This window comes from Hyalella azteca, unplaced genomic scaffold (assembly GCF_000764305.2).
Source record: "Hyalella azteca isolate HAZT.00-mixed unplaced genomic scaffold, Hazt_2.0.2 contig6587, whole genome shotgun sequence".
NCBI lineage: Eukaryota > Metazoa > Arthropoda > Malacostraca > Amphipoda > Hyalellidae > Hyalella > Hyalella azteca.
In genome coordinates, this window is record NW_025936745.1 from 447,329 (window position 1) to 469,524 (window position 22,196).

The 22,196-nt window shown below is 39.6% G+C and overlaps 2 protein-coding genes across 2 annotated transcripts; both read left to right on the forward strand.

Annotated features, from left to right (window-relative positions):
- LOC108677181 (postacrosomal sheath WW domain-binding protein) lies at nt 1–4,899 on the forward strand. Its single transcript, XM_018165347.2, has 3 exons — nt 1–22; nt 2,358–2,540; nt 3,556–4,899. Exons 2-3 carry the CDS (start codon nt 2,523–2,525, stop codon nt 3,943–3,945), a joined length of 408 nt encoding a protein of 135 aa, XP_018020836.1. The 5' UTR covers nt 1–22; nt 2,358–2,522; the 3' UTR covers nt 3,946–4,899.
- Nucleotides 4,900–9,190: 4,291 nt separating this feature from the next.
- Nucleotides 9,191–16,161, forward strand: LOC108677210 (extensin). Its single transcript, XM_018165398.2, has 6 exons — nt 9,191–9,240; nt 9,891–9,981; nt 10,219–10,300; nt 12,533–12,615; nt 13,223–13,408; nt 14,685–16,161. Exons 2-6 carry the CDS (start codon nt 9,910–9,912, stop codon nt 15,015–15,017), a joined length of 756 nt encoding a protein of 251 aa, XP_018020887.1. The 5' UTR covers nt 9,191–9,240; nt 9,891–9,909; the 3' UTR covers nt 15,018–16,161.
- Nucleotides 16,162–22,196: the final 6,035 nt, after the last annotated feature.

The following is a 22,196-nucleotide window of genomic DNA, read 5'->3' on the forward strand; positions in this document are numbered from 1 at the left end:
TCCTCTGTATGGCGCTCGATCAGTGAGAAAATGAATCCATAATTGACACTTAATAAAGCGAAGTGATTTGGTTCAAAACATGCGCGGTTTAGTGAACGATTTGGATTCGTTTAGTAATGCTACTACATTTTCCATGCTCAAGGTGAAGATCACAGTCGTTGATGGCGCAATCGGACCAGCTACAATGACTGTCCAGAAATTAGAAACTCAAATTAATGGTATTCTTTGTATGTAGCATGAAGTCGGTGATCAGCAAAGTTATTGATGTTGTGTAACTGTAAGGATATCAATGAGGCGAAACGGCATCAGTCGAACCGGTGGGTAATAATGGACGCATCACACAATAACTTTAATGAAATATAAACGAATTGACAACTTAACTTAGGAACAAGGCAAGATCCGATGAAGGAGTGCAGTTAGCCGACGGGAGAATCCCAGACGACTGACGGTACAGTTATGGAAGACTGACGGTAGGGTTACGGACGACTGACACTAGAGTTACGGACGACTGGAGGTAGTGCCACGGACGACTGACGGCAGAGTTACGGACGACTGGCACTGAGTTACGGACGACTGGCACTAGAGTTACGGACGACTGGAAGTAGACCACACGACTGGTTCACAGATGGCGGGTAGAGGTACAGACGACTGGTAGTTCCATAGGCCTACTTGGTAACACGGCTGTGATAGTCTTGCTGTTAACTCGGGTCACTGGTGTGTCAGATAGTAGATAGTCTCCCCAACCGGAACTGGAATGGATACAAGAGAGATCAGCATGGCCCCTTAAATGTTTCAAAGGTACAGAACATAATATTCACAGGCAAGACAAGTGAAGATTTCCCATCAAGAGAACACTATCAGTTACTAACCTATGGCGCTGGCGGCCAGAGCAAGAGTGGCTGATGGCCGGCTAATGAACACAGACTATGACTGCGGATGCAAATATTACCCTAGGGTTAGCTAGAAATGGCAGTCTCCCCAACCGGAACTGGAATGGATACAAGAGAGATCAGCATGGCCCCTTAAATGTTTCAAAGGTACAGAACATAATATTCACAGGCAAGACAAGTGAAGATTTCCCATCAAGAGAACACTATCAGTTACTAACCTATGGCGCTGGCGGCCAGAGCAAGAGTGGCTGATGGCCGGCTAATGAACACAGACTATCTGCGGATGCAAATATTACCCCAGGATTAGCTAGAAATGACTTGATCCTTACATGCTGCATGACGAGGTTTTTCGGATAAAGTTGGTCCACGACTCAATCTTGAGGATAGCCACAACTCTTCGGATGTTCTCACTGTGATGTCTGACAAAGAAATTTAAGTTGGGATACAAATTTTAGGAGGGCACATTTCTGGGCAGTAAGGGCTCAAATAAAAAAACATTAAGAATTGACGGAGATAACAAATGAAAAATATCCACACACATAATTTCTGTTTAATCAGACTTGAAAAAATAATTATGGCTATCGATATTTCTCAAAGGATATCGACCCGAAGTAATAACTAAATATAATACGGTCAACAAGTTATATTTCATTCTGTTATGACAAAGCATCAACATACGATCTTGACATGCATCATGAAAGACAAGTAAACTATTACAGTAATTAAGTATTTGTTCGCATGTATCGCAGTTCCCATTCAATTAATCCGCAGTAGTATTTCCATTGCACACGTATACTTGAAGTAAAACCAGAGTCTCTTCCTTAGGGTTAGTGAACGTGATTAAAATCATTCCAAATCACGGCACGTACGTAAGCCTTCGCTTCAAACTTGGTCGTACTCGTAAGCGGAGGGCGGCTGCAATATCACATATTGGTCTCATGAACGGGATAACGGAACGGTGAATAAACAGAAAACATTCCTAGAAATTTCAACGATATATAGCACCGTTTAATACAGACTGAAAGTTTATTTTAATTCTACAATTTTCATGCACTCTAGAGGGGAAATAATCTACAAGCAATTTATTTAATACGTATATGTTCTGCAACGGTTAAATATGTTTCACATGAAAAAAATTACATGCAATTGTTTTGCTCTCATTCATGTCTTCCAGAGATTGAGAGTTTATAGTGTAAACGGTGACCTGTTAGCCTGGGAAAGTTCCACTGGACAAGGAACAAGGAAAACGGTCCACTTATTTATTAGATGAAACATTACGATAGATGACCAGATAAAAGCAACCGAAAGACAGCCATCCTCGCAAAGTAAATTTTTAATAAAACCTTCTAATCATTTACTTATGTTTTATATACGGGGAAGCTACCAACGAAGAATTTAATAATATTACTAACGTAAGTTTATTTGCGATTTTTTTTTATTAAATTTTACTGGAGTATGTATCAACAGACGAGACTACCATTGCTACGCTGCTATGCTTCACTGGCGATCTTCAGCTTATTTATCTTCTTATTTGCTGCGATCCACGCCATCACGAACGGTTATGAAGTTTTCCCAATCGCCCTCCTCTTCACTGCATCGATTTGGCAGTTCTTTTCAACGGTCTTTGTCATCATGTACCGCAGAATTATTGTAAGTATATGAAAATACTACATTGTCACCCAAATACTGTAGGATTTAAGGTTAATTTTTTGCCATCCCTTCTTCCGAGTCTCTGAACAAAATGAAAAAAATTCGCCGTGAAGACAATTTATCTCAGGTTTCTTAACATATAACAACCTGAACTGTAAGCGAAACCTGTAGAATTTCGGTGAGGTGATTTACCTCTTATATATAGTGAGCAAAAGCTTAGTAAAGAAAATGTATATACTCACGTTAATTACTTCATTATTAAACCAGATGTTAACTTAAATAGCAGACTTTAATATTGTGAACATAGGTACTATGCGCACAACAAACAAATATAAAAAATCGAGATTGTTCATTAAGAAGGCCAGAAACAGATATAAATGCCCCATAAATTTGATCAGACGAGCGCATCTAAAAAAATGCCGTTAACGAAGAACTTGGCGGGGAAATGGAATATCTGCCACGCAACCCTTCTTGATAGCATTTATAAATCGGACAAAAAATCTACACCACTTGAAAAAAAATGATCTTAGCTAATTTGATCAGCCTAGATAACATTTTATTCGTCTGAGATCTGCCCTACACTTCTGCGCTCGGGGCACTTGCAAGTTACTGCTGTAGTTTTCCGAGCGTTGATATTTGATGAAATTTTGCAGTAATTTGAATGGAAATCAATGCGTGCAGTATTATTCATATTAATGCGCATGCCATTATTCTTACAGGCAGGATTAAAAGGTGATGATATTTATGGTAAAGATATTTTATAATTCGCTGGTTCCATTTTTTTCACTGTAATTTTCCGTTGAGCATGCGTGTATTAAGTAAACTGATACAAACTAGATTTAGTTTTGATGTCTGGCGTGACAAAATTGAAGAAAAATAGTTTGATAAAAACTGAAAACACCAAAGTTTATTCAATACTTCAACAACGTAATTGATGTAAATGCACTGAAAGAAATAAGGCAAAATTAGAAATTTTGCTTTACTGTTTTATTATATTAAAACTCAACTTTTTCAGATATCACAAATGCCTCTACCCCGCGTTGTGTTGGCCACGCCGTACGTCATAACCACCCCTCACTTCGACCAAGCTGCCGTCGATCCAAATTCAATGTCCGGAGTCTATCCTCATGCAGGGGTTACCTACGGTGTTTCCTACACGATCCCTCCTTCTTCATATGGCGCCCCTGCTCCTTCATACGACGCCCCTCCTCCTTCATACGACGCCCCTTCTCCTTCATACGACGCCCCTTCTCTTTCATACGGCGCCCCTCCTCCTTCATACGACGCCCCTTCTCCTTCATACGGCGTAGCTGCATCACAGTCCAGTCCTTCGGCAGACGGCGCCTCTCCGAACCCGTACCCACCAGCGGGAGATGTGGAACCACCGTCGAAACATGCAGCTTAATCCGAGACTGTAAAATCGTCCCCTGTTACATGTGATTCGTGGTTCTATGGCTGTCTGTGCTGCTCAGACACGCTCACCCCTTACTCGGATTAGGTAGTTACTGCATCGTAAGTGCGTGTCACTAGGAGCCTATGTCTCTCTCACTATAGGAGCGTATATAGTACATATGTCTCTACTCCATTGACACTATTTGCCTTGTACAATGTTTGTTGGACTGTGGCTCACTGTGCTTCGCTTCCTGCCTTCCCATCACTCCATTGTTGCTTCCTTCAGGAGTGCCGTATGAGGAGTTCCGGACGTATTATTACCAGGAAGAGCGGTTGTCATCTCTGTTCCGCGACCTCATCTATACCTCATCCTAATCACATCCCCGCCTTCAATCTTCATCTCACTAGCTATCTCTCAACCTCTTTTGGAGGCCTTTTATCCCTCAACTTCAGGACCCTAACCCGATCCTATACAACTTAGAAAGTTGACCAAATAATATATATCAACCAAATAACCGAGAGCCATTCACAATACTTTTAAGAGCTACAATAGGGTTAGCAAAGTGTTATATCGACCCTTGATTCGATAAATAAATGGAGAGCGGAAGAGAATCAATTAATGAAAATAAAAAGTACCGATTATGATTTTTCAAGGCAGTGTAACCAACTCACCTTCTCACCAGACAACATTCACTAACAATAACAACAGTTCGAAGGATCAAAATGACTAGCATCATAGCCCCTACATATCCTCCAACTTGTAAATAACACAACTCTTCACCAACACAACCTTGAGGCCTGTCAACTGCACCAGCATGTCAGTTTTCTTACCGCGATTATATGTGCAGATATGCAGACAACGCAGGCGGCCCGACCTTAATCCCTATGAGGGTTCTTAACAATGAAGGCAACCAATAACTCTCCTCCTAAATAAGATACAAGTCTGAAATTTGGAATGGTGATCTGGCTAATTATTTCCAATTAAAGGACAGTAAGATATATTATGTAAACTATGTATTATCACTTTTATCACGAACAAAAATTTTAAACCATATGAAGATCGTAAAATGAGCAACTTTTTCCAGCGCGACAACATTTTCTAACATTTTCGCGACACAAGTTAATTTAACTATTTATTCTTCATTGACCTCTACACAAAGCATTTCTGAATCATTCTTTTAGCATTAGATATTAGTCGACATTATTAGTCGTAAGTGAAAATTCCGTAGATTTAAGCAAGACCTGACCCATTGTGGTACCGGGTGTAGGCGCAGCCTACCCTATATGGCAATAAATCTTCTGTCGTTCAAGGTAAACATTCCTTCTTCCCTCCCTCTTCTCTTCGCAGTTCCTTTCGATCAGCTTTCAAAGCCCTTGTCTGAAGCTAATAATATATTATAATATAATATAATATAATAAAGGAATATAACCTTCAATGAAGGTTATTAGTAAGAAAACAACCAATTTGATAATAGAGAACAATTTCGTAGAAAAATTAGTAGTATGACGCTCGCTGATTAAAAATGTAGAGGAGGGGGAGTGGAGGAGGGGAATGTGCAGCCAGACGTTAGAAGGCAGAGCTTGACCGAGAAATTTTAACCGCGTGAGGCCGTTTGGGCTCGATGCGGCGTTCAGCGACCGCTCCACAGGACTTGCATATATCTTAGTTGACTTATTATACGTATACCGAATATCTTATATATATCTTTTTTCCTGAAAGAGAAGTTTTTCGAGCACTAACTTTTTTGTGCTCCTTGCTCATTGCAACTTACTCTCGCGGCCAGCAAATTGGTATCTCTACACTTGAAAGATTGTTACATATATTTGGATTTTGTTCATTCGTATTGTATAATCATTGATATGAAATTGCTAATTATTATTTCAGTTTGATATCACTCTATTCTATCTTACTGTAGTTGTGACTCACAATAAGTCGTGTGAGTCACATGCATGTGGCGATTAAGCAACGGAAACCAGGTGAGTAAATAGCAGAAAAAGTAGCCATTGCTGCCGTGATCGTCGAGCATAGTCGTTTAATTCACTGTACCAATATATTTATTTATATCTAAATTTATTTAACGTATGTATGTTAGTGCTTGTTTATTGTCTTGATCAAAGCTCGTTAGTGTTTTAAAAATACTCTGTGAACATTAAAGTACAAATAAAAAAATTTTCTCGATCTTTTGTATTCGAAGAAGCAAAACAAATCGTGAACCCGACTCATAGACGGAAAACTCATCTTATTTCGTCTAAACAATTTGATTTTACGGAACAGAACATGTTAAAAATCGGGTTCGCCAAGCTACCGCGTTTCCACGTAATCCACGTTGCTATGCCGCCATGTTTGTTGCACACTCAGGCCTTAGCTTAAGGCGAATAGTTGCTTCGAGGCGAAGCAACTTCGAAATATACACGAGGCGAATAGTTGCTTCGACTAGTCGACGCAACTAAAATTTGTGAAGATTGCCGTGTTCAGAGGCAACTAGCTGGTGTATTGCACGCAGAGCAACTCAAGTTGTTTCGAAGCAGTCCAGTGTGCCCATTACTCTTTCGTTCCTACACGTTTGGATGTTTTGGTGGCAATGGAGAAAGCAAGAGCAAATCAGAAACGATTAAGCTATTGTCAAAAAAGCCTTCCTTCAGCGAGTGACCGGTATTTAAGAAAATTGTTCGACATAAACGGTGTTGATCCCTACGAAGTGCCGGCAAAGCAGTTGTATGCAGATTTTGCAAGGCTGCCTCCCGTTTCACACGGTAATTTACTGAACTATTTGGTATTAGGTGTCATCCAATACACCTCGCAAGAATTCAAGGCTTACAAGACGCTTGAAGCATTCAAGCAATTTGTGGATGGGTGGGTGCAGGAGATATACACACACAAACTAGCTAACTGCAACAACATATAGTCATTGCCACCAAGGTGAGGACTATGGATCATGACAATGTAATCTGAGCTGTAAATATTATTACTTTTTATTCTTAATTATGCAGATTATCTAGTGGCAAGTAGCATATTTTTCCCCTGGAAAGTATTTAGTATCGTAAATCATAAATATTCATGGCTGGTAAACTGCTATGCGATACGTATATCATTACGATACGTAAACTGATACGATATGCACGGCATACACGGCTGGTCAACTAAAGAAACACATTCCATTGTCCAATTTTCTGTTTAAATAAGTGTGAGAACGACTGGTGCATTCAACAACAGCGCAGTAACGTCCCATCTTCAAAATAGACAAAACTTCAAAAATAGACAAGCGCAGTAGATTAAAAACGTAAGCGAAGGCTAGACTATGCAACAAATATGGCCGCCGATCCTACAATGCATCTCGCGATTCGGTGCCGTGACGTCATCCTTTCGAGCCCGAAGGCAGACGATGCTGAGCCATAGTACGTCTGGCTACTTTCCTGTGGGCTCATTGGATGTGATCTGTCTGGTGGCTTGCGGCTGATAACGTTTCAATTCAGAAGTGTTATAGGCTACGTTCTTGAGAGAAGGGATCATGATAGTCCGTTCGAAGCACGACAATGGTGGTCTCCGACAGGCATCCCGTGCCAGAGAGGATGCCAACCGTAGCGCCCACGATACCAAAACTAGCACATGCCTGATGATGCCTCGCTCGCGTTCATGCAAAGGACTCGACGGTGCTCAGGCCGGGCTTCAAATAGTAACTCTACTCCATGAGCTAAAATTAAGAGTAGGGGCTAAACATTTTCAACATGGCGTATCCTCGGACTAAAATCTAGCTAGATGGTCGAAGAAGATGTCGGGGCAAGAGATACGCGTTGTAGCTACAGCACCCTGCAAGTTGCTGCTGTTGTTGAGTCAGGCAACGGACTGCTCGAATATTCTTGCGAGAAGGGTGAAGTGAAGCAAGTTATAAATTGAAATCGAACAGAGCACGTTTTTGAATTGAACAGAGCAAGAATTAAATTTAAGTTTCAAACCAAAATAGTGATGGCAAATTCAGAAACAGGAATAAAACGAATGATATTCAGCAAGGTTAATGTTTACTCATTCATTATTATTTAATTAGCATTTTATTTCATTTTTTTATTCGTGATTCGTCGGGACTTCTTGCCATCCTCCTACTATGCCTACTCTCCAAATGACTCGGACAAACCCAGAATCGCTGCAACCCAGTCTTCACCTGTTTTCTCACACCACAATCTCTTACCACCATCACTCCACTCGTGCAGAATAACCTACATCATAAACTTACATCATAACTCTATATTCTCTCACATTCCATGATCACATCCTCAACGGTCTCCGTCATAAATACAGCACTCATTTCTTGCGCTCTCATCCCTGCATGAGTACGCCAGTTCATCCACATCCAGCACCCCTGCAGTCACAAACAACACTGCTACCATTATACATACATTCATACGTTAGCATTGCTTTCACTACCTTGTGTATCCAGTAGCTATACAGTGGCAGCAATACTGACTGATAAGTGTGGGCACAGAAGTAAGCAATATATGTAATAACGCTGCATCACAGCTGTATAACTTCATCACTTAGTGATATATTTTGGTCAAATGGGAGTTAAGTAAATCTCAGCAGAAGTTGAAATGAATAAGAATAGAATGTCGTAAAATCTCATTTTGCTTTAAATTTCTTTATTATATAACCTAGATTATTATAAGATATCTACTATAAATACGAATTTCTATTTTATCACTCAATAACATTTTCATATGTCAATATTACAGCAGAAAAAAATGGCTGAAATAAAATTCTGCAATATCATGCAGGCGGGTTCGTTCAATCAATTACTTTTTTATTCTAACATGACTTTAAGAAAATATAAATCTTATTATGCTCATATTGCGTGTTTTGGACACATTAGCCACCCTTCGATTGATTTGATCTGATAAAATGTACCTGCCCTATTGATTTACCAAAAAGAATATATTTTAAGAATTTTGTAAACTTGAATATGAACGGCAAATTTTTGACGCCATCATAAGAAAAAATACCTTTCAAGGATATTATATTAACTAATCAATTACTTATGCCAGTCTCAAACTAATATATATCCCGTAGTTTCAAGTGATGCTACTGTTTGTACATAATATATTCGAATGGTAATGTCTTAATCCTCTTTTTTTTTATTTCTATCTTCTCCAGCACCTATCATCTTTTCACAATAAAAGAGACAAGGCAATGGAAGGTTGGTTCATCTTATCAGGGCTTGTATCGTCCCTCACATGCTCCTGATAAGAAAGTGATTAAAATGCAACCGACGTCATCCACGAACCCAGTCGCAATTTAACACTCGTGATAATAAGTCAGGTAAGTAACTCTTCTTCATCTAAAATTAATGATTACCTCCAACTTGTGTAATTTGAAGTACATCGACACATACCCAGCTTCACCGATAGTGCCCAGGGGCAGATTTTTTACTATCCTAGTAAGACGTAAATTTATAAACCAAAAACCTAAAATTTGACGTCAGTCTGACTTGCTTGTCATCAGTAGTGCCCGACTTGTGTACACATGCATCGCTGCTTCGCGATGACGTGTCTATGAAATGAAATTAATTTAGTTTAAAGACCATCAATAAATGTCGATCATGAGGCACTAAGTTCAAACCACTTCATTTATTAATTAACTGGAATAAAATATCAGCCATCAACGGCTGAGTGAGTCCAATGTTGAAGTCCGCGACAAAAATATGAATATTGAACAATAACTTTGCTTTAAAATATATGATAAATGAAGATGCAAATTACAGAAGATTTAAAGAGTTCAACAACAGAACTTCAATAGAATCTATTAATAAAAATGCCATATCTTCGTGAACACGACTGAGAATTAAATGAAGTAATAAATTTGAAAAGTGACCAGAAACTTTCAATTTTTACACGTACGTGGATTTTGTTTTCTGAGCGAATACATTACCCCGAAATACTTCAGGTGTCAATAGCTTTATTCCATTACAGAAAATATATCGACGCAGTGATGCCGGACAAGGAATTCGCCTGTGGTCTAAAATACCAGACCACAGCATACATCGTCTGCGGCGTGCAAGTGGTTCGTGCTTGAATTTAATTCCTGTTGAGCAGATAAAATTATTTAAAATCCCAAACTTTACGGAATTATTTTTTGGTACATTTCATAAAGTTCATGTTATATACTTTTTTTAATCGTGGAATGATTTCAATGGAATTGAATTGTTCTCTTAGCATAATAAGCACTGACTCACGAATGATGAAAAATTCTGACCTGTACATGAATTATCCATACCACCAATGATGAACACACTTACAGGGCCTCAGCGTGGCGCTCATCATCACTGGCGGTGTCAATATTGACTACAAGAGCTGCGATAATGCCTCCGAGTGCTACTATGGTGAGTACTTGATCTGCTAGAATGATGATCTGGCGAGTATGTGACTTATATATGAATGCTGCTATGGTGAGAGTGAGATGGCAAGAATGAAAAATGAGTGTTGAAAATTACAATGAAAAAAATGATGCTGTGGTGAGAGTGAGCCTGGCAACAATGATGCTGTGGTGAGTGCTGGAGTGGCGAGAATGATGCTGTGGTGAGATTGAGACTGGCAAGAATGATGCTATTGTGAGTGTGAGACTAGCATGAATGTTTCTATGATGAGTGTGTCACTGGAAAGAATGATGCTGCAATGGTGCGTACGTGTATCACATCCTTGAATACTGCTGCTATGCCCCTAACAAAATTCGGGGACCGCCTAGGGTTCGGCCAAATAGTCGTTACACCCGGCGAAAAGTCATTCATGGTCTGTTTGGCCGTCCGATCGAAATCAGTTTCTGGTCAGAATCTCCTTTCCGACTTTATAGTCGCCTCAGAGTATGAGAAGGTTAGGCCGAGCCGAGTCATACCGAGCTAGCAAGCGGCCCAGAGTCTGCCATTCAAACCCTGAGCAGAATCGTACATAGAAGATCGAAGCTTATTAATGTGCTCCCCGAGTCCTGGTCCCTAATTCAGAGTTGCACCACCTCCAAGTTTTGATAGGGTGGTTATTGCGTGACTAGCAAGCATGTTGGTCGGTGGGGTGTGTGCGAAGTTTGGTTAATTTCTTTATTTATTTATATAATCAGTAGTAAAAAGCTCAAAGTTTTAGCTTGAAATTTATCTGAAACTGTTGGAAGCCAGGAAGTGTTTTAAAATGGTCTTCGAATTTTATTGATTCATGTAAATAATGAAATTTTGTTCTAGCTTAAGTGGGCGCGATGACATGATGAAACTATCTTTATATAACCAGCGATTCGGCTACGAATGCCTCAACATCAATGAGAGCTACCCACGTTTTAATGGATATATCTCTCATTTGATAAATCAATGAACGTCTAATTATGAACGCGATTGATACCTAACCAAAAGCTTGTGGTCTAAAGTTTCAATGGCGACGGATTAAAATATCGAGGTAAACTTTAACTCGGTGGAAAATTCGATCAGTTCGTGTTGTCCTACTGCATGCGTAGTAAGGGAAAAATGCGTTACTTAATTACTTATGTTTGATATATTTACGTTACCATTTGATAAGGTAGGCTAGAATAATGGAAAGGCTTTGTGTCACTCGTATCCCTCATCAGTCATCAAGTCAGTACGCTTCATTACATGCTACTCCGTTATTCTTCACTAATTCAAACAATAAAAAAAATGTACTGAAAATAAACACTGTATAGTAAGAGATTTATATAGTAGTGCGCTTAGGTTCCAGCAGTTTCTGCTGCATTTTCATAGGATCACTCTTGATGTTTTGTGTATTTTTACTACAATGATCTTGGAAGGCGTATTAAACAAGAAAAATTCAAAATTTGCGGATTGTCTTTCGGCTTGATGCTACCGCATTCTTTTTGAGTGCATTCATTGATTCAATTATGACCTCCAGCCCTTCAAACACTACTGCTGCTGGCAGAGCTACTAAATTAAAAAAAATGAACCTAGGGCCTGAAAACAAGGCAACAGCAAATGCGATTGAAAAAAATGCAGAAATATGAGCGAAGAGTTCAAAAAGCTGAAAAGAACGCAAGCCTGGAGAGCGTATATGAGCATGAGAATCCCGAGCACCTCTGATTAAAAATAAAAGTTAAGTAAAAGTACTTGAACTTTAACTAATATTCTTGGCCTCGTGGCTGCAAAGTCGTAAGGAAAAACCTTAAATTTTGTGTGCTTGGACTAATGTAATGAGCTTAGCGAACCCGAGGCTCAATATAGATATTTTCAGATCACAGAAAATATAATACTGTCATATTTTTACGAAAGTTCGCCTTAATAATACGTCCATTTATGCGTGTGCCTATAAATTTTTGACAGTGGCTGGCCGGTTAACAAGTTTTCAGCCTAGATGTATTGGGATAAATTTCAACCAAATGGCAGTTAAAAATCACTTCATATAAATCTCAGCGCGAGCACTCAATCTGTTCCACATCGCAAGCTATTGAATCCAAACGAATATTGTTTCACAATTTTTTTTACGAACTTATTCGCTTGTGAACAATGAGGTTCTGCGGCATAGAGATAACTACACAAAGTAAATGAAATTGTCATGTAAATTGATTTTCACAGTATTGATACTAAGACTTGACTGATCATCTGCAGAGAACTTTGTGCCTTGGGAGATGGTCATTGGTGGCATCGTGAGCCTCACGGCTGCTACGCTCCTCTGGATCGGCGCTCGATCAGTGAGAAAACTCTTGTATAACATTCAAAGCGACAGAAGCGGTTATGCGCAAGGCGTACGCTGATTAGCGGCAACAGAATAAGAAGCAGTTAATTGATAATTATTCTGATTTATCTCATTGATATTGTGCATTCTGCATCGAATTAAACTAATTTGCTTACAATCCACAGTGATTTTCAAATGTAAAACTCTATACTTTGCTACGATCTAATATGTATCGGTAAAAAATTTCCAGCACACATTTAGTTTTGCACGTTTGTTCTCAAGCAAGTGCTGTTTTGTGGAGTAAAGGGATCTTCGTACTCAGTGGTCTACCGTAGCATTGGTGGCATGTTTTGCAATGGTCAAAAGTTCCTTTTCATGAGTAACAAGAAATACGGTCCATTAATTATTTATTATTTGAAATTGTCCACTATGTGAGCAGATCATTACAATCGAAACATCGCCAGCCGCGTCAGAAAGATTAAGAAAAATTTGATTTCGAATGAAGTTAAGAATAATTTAGTTATTGACTGATCAGAGATGTGTGAAATGAATCCATTAATATGAGGGATCACCTTCATTCATTACTTGCTTTACCCATATCGTAATGAAATATATATTCACAGACGAGAATTGTGACACTACTTGCCTTCGCGGGCATGACTGCTCTATGCGCACTCAACTTCTTCTTCACCGCAATATATGGCATCGTGGAAGAAGAATCTGAAGCCTTCGCAATCGTGCTGCTCTTCATCTCGGCGATTTTCTTCCTCTTTTCACCGGTCTTTGCCCTCATGTACCGAAGAGTTATTGTAAGCATACGAAAATGTTGCTTGATCTTCAAGAAGTGTAGGATTTTAGGTAAAAGTAACCATCTTCACCATTGTTCCCAACTGGTCTTTGAAGAGAACTTACCAGTATATACACATACAAAAATTCGTAGTAAATAAATTGTTTCTCAGTTGACTAAACCATGGCAAATTATGGTGAAATCTGAACTTTAAAATTTAGAGTGAGGTGATTGGGCTTGGGCTCGTTTTAAGCAGAGCAACGAACATGTAAAATTTATCCACGTTAACTTTCTGATCAATGATCATCATATCAGAAATCAATTAGTTGGCAGACTAGGCAGAACGCCAAGAGGGAATTAAACACGGTCCTTTCCATTTAATTTCTCGGATCTTGACGCAGACATCAAATGAAGCAATTCACATTTACGATAGAGGTTAAACAGTCATCAAAATTTGTAACATACATGGTTCATATTAGCAGTTATAAAAAATTTGCAAAATACATGGTTCAAATTTTGGTTGGCGTCATCAGAGTCTTCTCTTAGTCATAATAGTAAGAATGATTATGACTGCAATATTATGAACTTAATTGATGCCAATGCACTAAAAGCTAGACAGTCCACAAAAAAACTAGACAGTCCACCATGTACATTAATACATTAACAAGCCAGAAGCGGAAACATCAGCCCCAGGAAATTTTGTCAGGCCAACTCATTTAAGAGCGGGGAATTAGGACGAAAAAAGCCCTAATAGCAACATCACTTGGCAGCGGCAAGGGTCGGGCTGCTGTCGCATGCCTCTTCCCAACTAGCTGAACAAGAACGCTAACACATAAGATTTCGATCCTGGTTAACTTGATTAGCCTTAATAGAACTTTGTTTATTAGAGTTCTGGTTGGATTACCTGCAGGACACTTCAACAGGCAAGAACCCTTCCAAGTTAGTGTTGTAGTAGCTACCCTAAGCGTTTGTAACTACGGAAACACAAGGACTAATTCAAGGAGATATTTAAATCGCACACTGGTTAGGTAATTTTCTTTTGGCAAAGCTGCTTTATGATTCGGTAATTTTCCCTTTTTGGGCTTTAAGTTTCTTCCAGTTGAGTTTTAGACACGTTGGGGGCGTGCTAGAGTTAGTCTTAATATTTAGCAAGACCTAATTTGAGAAAAAATGTACTGACAAAAATGTCAAAATCATTTAGTGATTAATGTGTGAAATGAATTTAAATGTACTGAAAAATTAAGGAAAAGTTCAAAATGTCTTTACTGGTTCATTATATTAACACTCATCTCTTTCAGATATCCGAATTGCCTCCACCCCGCGTTGTGTTGGCCACTCCATACGTCACGACCGCCCCCTATCCCGGCCAAGTTGTCCTTGAACCAATTCCAATGTCCGGAGCCTATCCTCACGCAGGGGCTAACTACGGTGTTTCTTACACGATCCCTCAGTCTTCATACGGCGCCCCTCCTCCTTCGTACGGCGTCCCACCGCCTTCATACGGCGCCCCTCCGCCTTCATACGGCGCATCTCCTTCATACGGCACCCCTCAGGCATCATACAGCGTGGCTGCACCACAGCCCAGTCCTTCAGCCAAAGGTGCAAATCCGGACAATGCACCATACCCGTAGCCCTCAGCGAGTGATGTGGATCCACCTTCGAATCATACAGTATGATGTTATCCGAGCTTCTGTCATCCCATACATCTGATAATGAAATAACTTTGTTTAAATGTCGCTTCAACGACATGAACTCGTAATCAACGTGGCTTCAATATCACTTGCCTTAACTGATGTCTTTCACTGCTGTGCAAGCATTCTCTCTTCCTACCCGGATTTATTAGATACCGAGTCAAAAGACGTGACATTAAATCAAAGACATTTAAATATATTGAAAAAATCTGCCTCATCCATTGTCTGTTTAACTGTGTTTCGCTTCTTGCCCCTACCCTATCGGCGGCGGCGGGCTATCTATCATCCCATAGGGCCTCCTGCTAGGGGCCCAAGCCCCCGAACCCGACTACTTCGCCCCCAGGTTTACCTACCTCCTACCCTGACCGCCACTATCTAATCCTAGTCACAGCCCCGCCTTCAGCTTCATCATCTCTCAATTCACCTCAGTCCCCACCAACCTTCGGCATCATTTGATTGCTCAGGACCACAGACTTACCGTATCCAACTTAGAAAATCGATCACAGAATATCGAGTGAAAGACTTGGAGTTTTCCATTCGACTTTTATAGAACTACACCAGTTTGGGCGAAGTGTTGAATATCGAAGATGTTTGAGGCCAGAAGGGGATTAATTCAGGAAAAAGTACCAATTAGATTTGTCAACACCTTTAAACCAATTAACCTACCCATCAAACAAAATACATGGACGATACCTACTGTTTCGAAGGAACAGAACGTACGCATTCAGGCTAAAACACCCACCAAATCCTATAAATGCAATAAGCATAGTTTAATTTCAATTTCTCCTTCCCTTCCGTCCAGTCTGTGACACCTCTAGTTTTTCCTTATTTTACTAGCGGCACTATACTGGTGATTCATTTTAAACATGAACCAGTTTGCGGAGTGTATTCAGAACATTTTACTCGAAATTATCGACTTTTATTACTAGTAAATGTACGTTTTTAAATTTGAACTTTTTGTGCCTTTTATCACAATTAATTATTTCAGAAGGCAAATAGATATTTTCACACTCAAAATGAAGTTAAAGTTATGATATCGTTTATTCGTATTGTATGGTTATTGATATAAATGTGTGAATTATGATTTCAGTTTGTCATTCACACTATTCACCCTAGACAATCGCAGTTCTGTTACTCATGCTTATCGTTGAGCTGTGCCATGTATTTTGATTTTATTTTCTAGTGGAAGTTGAAGGAGCTCTTGAGACTCGTTAGAGGTATGATTTTTAGATTTCAGAGACGCCGCAGCTGACAATCCGATCTCTCAGAGATATGAAGTGGCAAAGGAAGCAATTTTTTTAGAAGTTCTCTGATCAATGAGTGAAAAATGCCAGTTTTCTCCAAAACGAATTGACTAAACGAAATTAAATCTAAGCCTGAGAGGAGTGGAGTCATTTAATTATCTTTAAAATTGGTCTACTTCAGCGTGACAGCAGATCAGCAGTTACTGCATATGGAATAAAAATATAATGCTTCAACTGTTTTTACAAAGTGAACGCACTTTCCCGCTATAAGTATGGGCCAATATCGATCATCTTTTCCGAAAATTTGACTTCAATCATTACCTTTTATTGTAACTGGTCGAATAGTTTCGTTCTCCCATAACCGCCTACCTGATCTGGTATATGAAACACTAATGCGTATAGTTGCATCTGCTTCGGAGTAAATACTCCAAATAATTAAATCATTCCAAATAGCTGATGTGTATTCAGCAAGACAGATGAAGCAGGAACCTGGAAATATTAAATCAAAATGACAATGACGTGCATATCTATACATGCAGATTAAGAGACGATGTTCAAACCTGACTTATGTGCGGTTATGTTTTGTATATGTGATTCTGATCGGAATCGCAGAGAAAATCATGGTTTTGGTATTGTAATCTAAGCTACATACATTGATATATACCTCAGCCTTGTTAAGGCTGCACCCGTAGCCGCTTACTAGCTGTGGTTATTTCTAGCTACGCGAAAAAATTTATTTTGTAACTCAATGAAAAATTGAAATATGAGAATTAAATGAAGAATTATTTCCCTTTATCACTCCCCGATAGTGATGTTTTTGCGCCCCACTATCGGGATGCCCTAATACTTTGGAAAACACATACTGTATAGGCTACGGTAAGCGTCAATGCAGCGCCCACTATATGCTAGTTACATCTAATAACTAAAATTTTAATTTTCATTTCAATTAATTGTAAGAAGTCATTAGCACAAATATTTCGTGAAATTAAATGAAATAAATTTTTTGCATTAAACGAACGGAAACTTGTCGCAGGACCTCACGACAATATATCAGCCCTCGGCACGCAAAGTCGTGCACTTGATTATAGACTTCTTAGGTTGAATAATTGTTTTGCTGAATATCATGAACAATTATTCAGCATCTTGCTGAAATTAAAAAAATAATTACAATTCCAAATAAAAATATATCCCTTGTACAAAAATCAAGGACTTCTATGATAAATAGGAAATAGAAAACGACTACCTACATTGATGCGATGCTCAATGAAATTCATTGAAAAAAATTACATAAAAGTTTTATTCAAATAATTACTGTTAATATGAAAATTAGGATGAATACCTTTCACTACATAAACTTCTAAACGAATAAATCGTGTTACTATATTTTGTCTATTTCCCCGCGATATAGATCAGTAAGTACTGAAGAACGAAGCTTACAATTGTAAATTGATCTCACAATGCCAGTAATTTGCCGAACAGCAATATTTGTCGCTCAAAGTGCAATTTTAATATTGATTATTCATTGATTAGTTGATAGATTCGTTGATTGAGGAACAAGAATATTTAACAATTAAGAACTGCGCATTTCAATTTTTCTCAATGCTTGACGCTGATTTATCGAGTGATAAAAATTCAATGTGAAATGAAGTAGTGGTCCTTAATATCTTATTTTAGGTTCCAGTATCAACGATAAGCTAAATGTTATAAATAATAGAAATAAAAATTGATCAAATTAAATGACACCTATCTTATGACTTCTATCGAACTTCAGTAGTTTCAAGTCCTACCGCATTGACACGTATAGTCAACAAGCCAGTGCTGATGATGATTAACATGATTAACTGTAACATGATTATCAAACATGTTACAGCTCAGAGTTATCATCCGTTTCAATTATCCATGGTATCAATGGAGCACGAAGTGAATATTTATTACATAAAGTAAACTTCGTCTCATTGATTGTGTTAAAATTGTTTTATAAAATTATAAATGTTAGATTATCAAAAGATAAATGGATCCACGGTTAAGAGGTATTGCTAGAAAGACTTAAAAAATTATCTTTGGGATTCTTATATTATATGATTGAGTTCATAAAAATAACTTATCCACATCGATGAAGACCGTCATGCACAGCATCTTGATTTCGGGTCGCCTGCCGAAGACCACCACTGCCCTGGATGTCGTGGACCATCATGATTCCTGCCTTCCGGAACGTAGCCTTCAACACTTCTGGACAATGATATCTAGGCCGTGCATCGAACCAGCCCTTGGTCGAACGGCCCCTCGTCGAAGGACGATAAATTTTGGAACAGAACTATGCTATCTGAAACCTAACCTCAGATGCGGTGAACGTAAAATTACGTAATATAACGATGTCCGGAAGTCAAATTCGATCTGCGTCCTGGTGGTGCACGGCAGGTTCTACGCAAGGCCGGAGGAGGACAAAGCCGAGTGGTTAACGGCTGAGTGGATTGGTGGATGTCCGGAGAGATCCAAGGCGTTCGATTCAGGGCTTATTGGTGCACAAAATTGATGGTGCACGGCTGCGCTTCCTTCATTTCTTCAGAGGTAATATCATAAACACTGTCTTTTATTTCAACCTATACACAATCAATATAATATAATACCATTGATATACATACTTCTCTACTGATACGTGCACTAGTCATTCGCAAAAGACCTCCAGTCGTTCTCAACGACTAAAACCTTTAAAAAACTCATAAACCCAAACGGACAGTGTTGATCCCTGTGACTAGTGAAGGCTGATGTGTTAAAATGATGTTAAAATATGTGTGATGTTATAAAGCGGACATAAATCATCGGCCGGCCAAAGCCAGGTGAGAGACCGAGCGAAGCGTATTGGGTCCGGCCGACTGCTGGCCATGCATCGGCCACCCAAGAACCGCCCGTTATTTGCAAGGGGCGTAGTGACAGTTCCGGTAGAAGTGATTGGGAGATCAAGGGTAGATATAAATGAAGTTAGCTTTTGTTTTACAGCGTGATGCCTTTAAAGCTACTCACGGTCTTCGTTGCGCGCTGAAGAAGATATCTGCTGTATTGTGATTAATTAAATTATATTTTCTGTCAGTTTATTTGCACCGACGTGATTCTAATTTGCTCACGGCTGGAACTGTTCATGTTTGTAAGTATTTTAGAAAACTAATTGTCAATTTGTTTATATTCAATTAGTTATAGACTCAATATGTATGGTGAATTACCTCCAATCAAATTCCTTGAATAGAAAGTATTTTTAATTCAGTATACTCTATTTGAAACTTATTTACATATAACAGCTTGTTTTTCGGTGCACTATCATCTGTGATGACTTTTTAACATCTTTAGTAAACAGTTAACGTTCTAACAGTTAACAAAAAGTATGCACTTTCTCTCTAAACAATAACATTTACATTAATGTTTATGTTCGTTGCAACTCGGCATGGAGCGCTTATGCACTACTTATGCCATTATGAACACGATGTAGCGGCGTTTTCTCTCTCCTCTTCTATCATTCCGACGCATTAAAGCCCAGTCCACATGCTCAAAATTATCTTCAGTCTTGCTCGTCATGCCAAAGTTTGACCAACAAGACGGAAGAATGACGATTGTCCACACTATTCAAACTTTCCTTCATTTGAGTGCGCTTTCGGCAATCGAAGAAGTAGTGCTGCTCGCTGCAGTGATCGCAGTTTGTCTTCAAAATTAGGTTGAAGCGATGCAGACGTACGCGGTCCTAAAATGGTTGTTGAAGAGACGAAAATTTTTCCACGTGAATCTTTTATGGGAAGTAAGATAGGAACCGTCAGATTGGCGCAACTATTGGCAATCGATGCCACACAGCAATTAATTAATGGCAACCAATGCCGCACAGCAATTAGTTAAAAGCAATCAATGCCGCATGGCAATCATTAGCATTTAGCAATCAATGCCGCATAGGTCAGCGCTTTGCTCATGTCACTGTAGCTTTTTGATTGAATTTGCCAGAAACAAGGGAAACTACAATATAATTCGATAAACTCACAAAAGAAACCGTGAGACCAGTGTCGGATATCTTGAGATAACATTTTGATGCTAAAAACTAGAGCTAGCAAGGAACAATGTCACAGCTCTCAAAGGCAATACACAAAGAAATAGAGTAAAAGTTTGACCAATTATTCGGTTGCCCGTTCACACATTCAAATTTATCGTCCGTCTTGCATGAACCCAAAGGTCTCGCCCGTCCGTATTTTCCAGGTTTGTCAAACCTCAAACTCCGCCCAAGACTCCAAACTTTGAGCGTCCACACGCAGACGCGCTCCGTCTTGTCGGTCAAACCTGGCATGACATGCAAGACTGACGACAAGTTTGAGGCTCGTCCACACGCTCAAAGTTATATATATTAAGACGGGGCTTTATAAATCCCCGTCCACACGCTCAAACTTATCGTCAGTCTTGCTTGTCATGCCGATGCCAAGTTTGACCGACAAGACGGAGCGTGTGAACGCTCAAAGTTTGAAGTCTCGTAAGACGGGTGGGCGGAGTTTGAAGTTTGACAAACCTGGAAAAGACGGACGGGCGATACCTTTGGGTTCATGCAAGACTGACGATAAGTTTGAGTATGTGGACGGACAACCGACTAATTGTTCAATCTTTTACTCTATCTCAGTCTATATTGATCTAGAGAGCTGGGACATTTTTCCTCGATAGCTCTAGTTTTTCATATCTCAAGATATCCGAAACTGGTTTTACGATTTTTTTAGGCGATTTTATCGAATCATATCGTAGTTTTCCTTATTTGTGCGAAATTCAATCAAAAAGCTACAGTGACACGAACAAGAGAGCACTGGCCTATGCGGCATTGATTGCTAAGTGCAAAGAAGTTGATCCTACAGCAAACAAAGTCTTTGTAACGAAGAAAATAAACTCTTCATCGAAAAGAATGTGACAAAATGAAGTCATCAATGTGGCCTGGTGCTGGTAGGGATGCTGTCTATCAACCTTCATTGTAAACCATTTTCGAGACCAACGCGTGCGTTTGCATCGCTTTAACCTAATTTTAGTGGCACGAACTGCGATCACTGAAGCGAGCAGCGCTAGCTCCTCCATTGCCGAGAGCGCACAAGACTGAAGAAAAATTTGAATAGGGTGGACGCTCGTCAGTCTTCCGTCTTGTCGGTCAAACTTTGGCATGGCATGCAAGACTGACGATAAGTTTGAGCGTGTAGACGGGGCTTAATTACTCGAAACTGAAATTTAACGTGAGCCTTGGTCGGCTCACTCTTGCTAGAGCCGCCTCTCTGAACGGGCATGGCTAAACGTGGCTGCCGTGTGGTGGTCTGCCCCGACAGGCCTTCGGATTCACCTCCGACGCTGCTGTCAACCATTCATTTAAAACCAAGTTCTTACATTTCGATTACTACTTTCGTCGGCCATGGACGGGTGCGACTGCAGGCAAGCGGAGCTAGAGAACCAGCCTGGAAGATGGTGCCGCTTCCGGCGCTGATCGTAGCATGGACGTTTATTTGAAAATCTGTCTTCCCACTCGGTGAACAGTGTAGAAGGAAGCTGAAACTTGATAGCAACGCTGGATAAGAGTCCTGGTGTAATCTCGGCAAGCACTGCGCTCATCCGCTAGATTCCCACACTTTGAATTGATTGGACTTTTGTCCACCAAGATCTAATCGATCTTCCATAAACTGTGACTTCCTCTCGGCGATAACACCGGTGACGCACGAATGGGCCCAGCCGAATTTAGTGTTCTTTAATTAATGTTCAACTTTACATTGCCCGTCTGATAGCTACCTAGGATTACTGATGGACATCTCATAATTCGCTTGTTCATTTATACAGTTTGTTCATTAAAAAATGCACGTGCATTTCATTCTTAGTACTCTTTTAC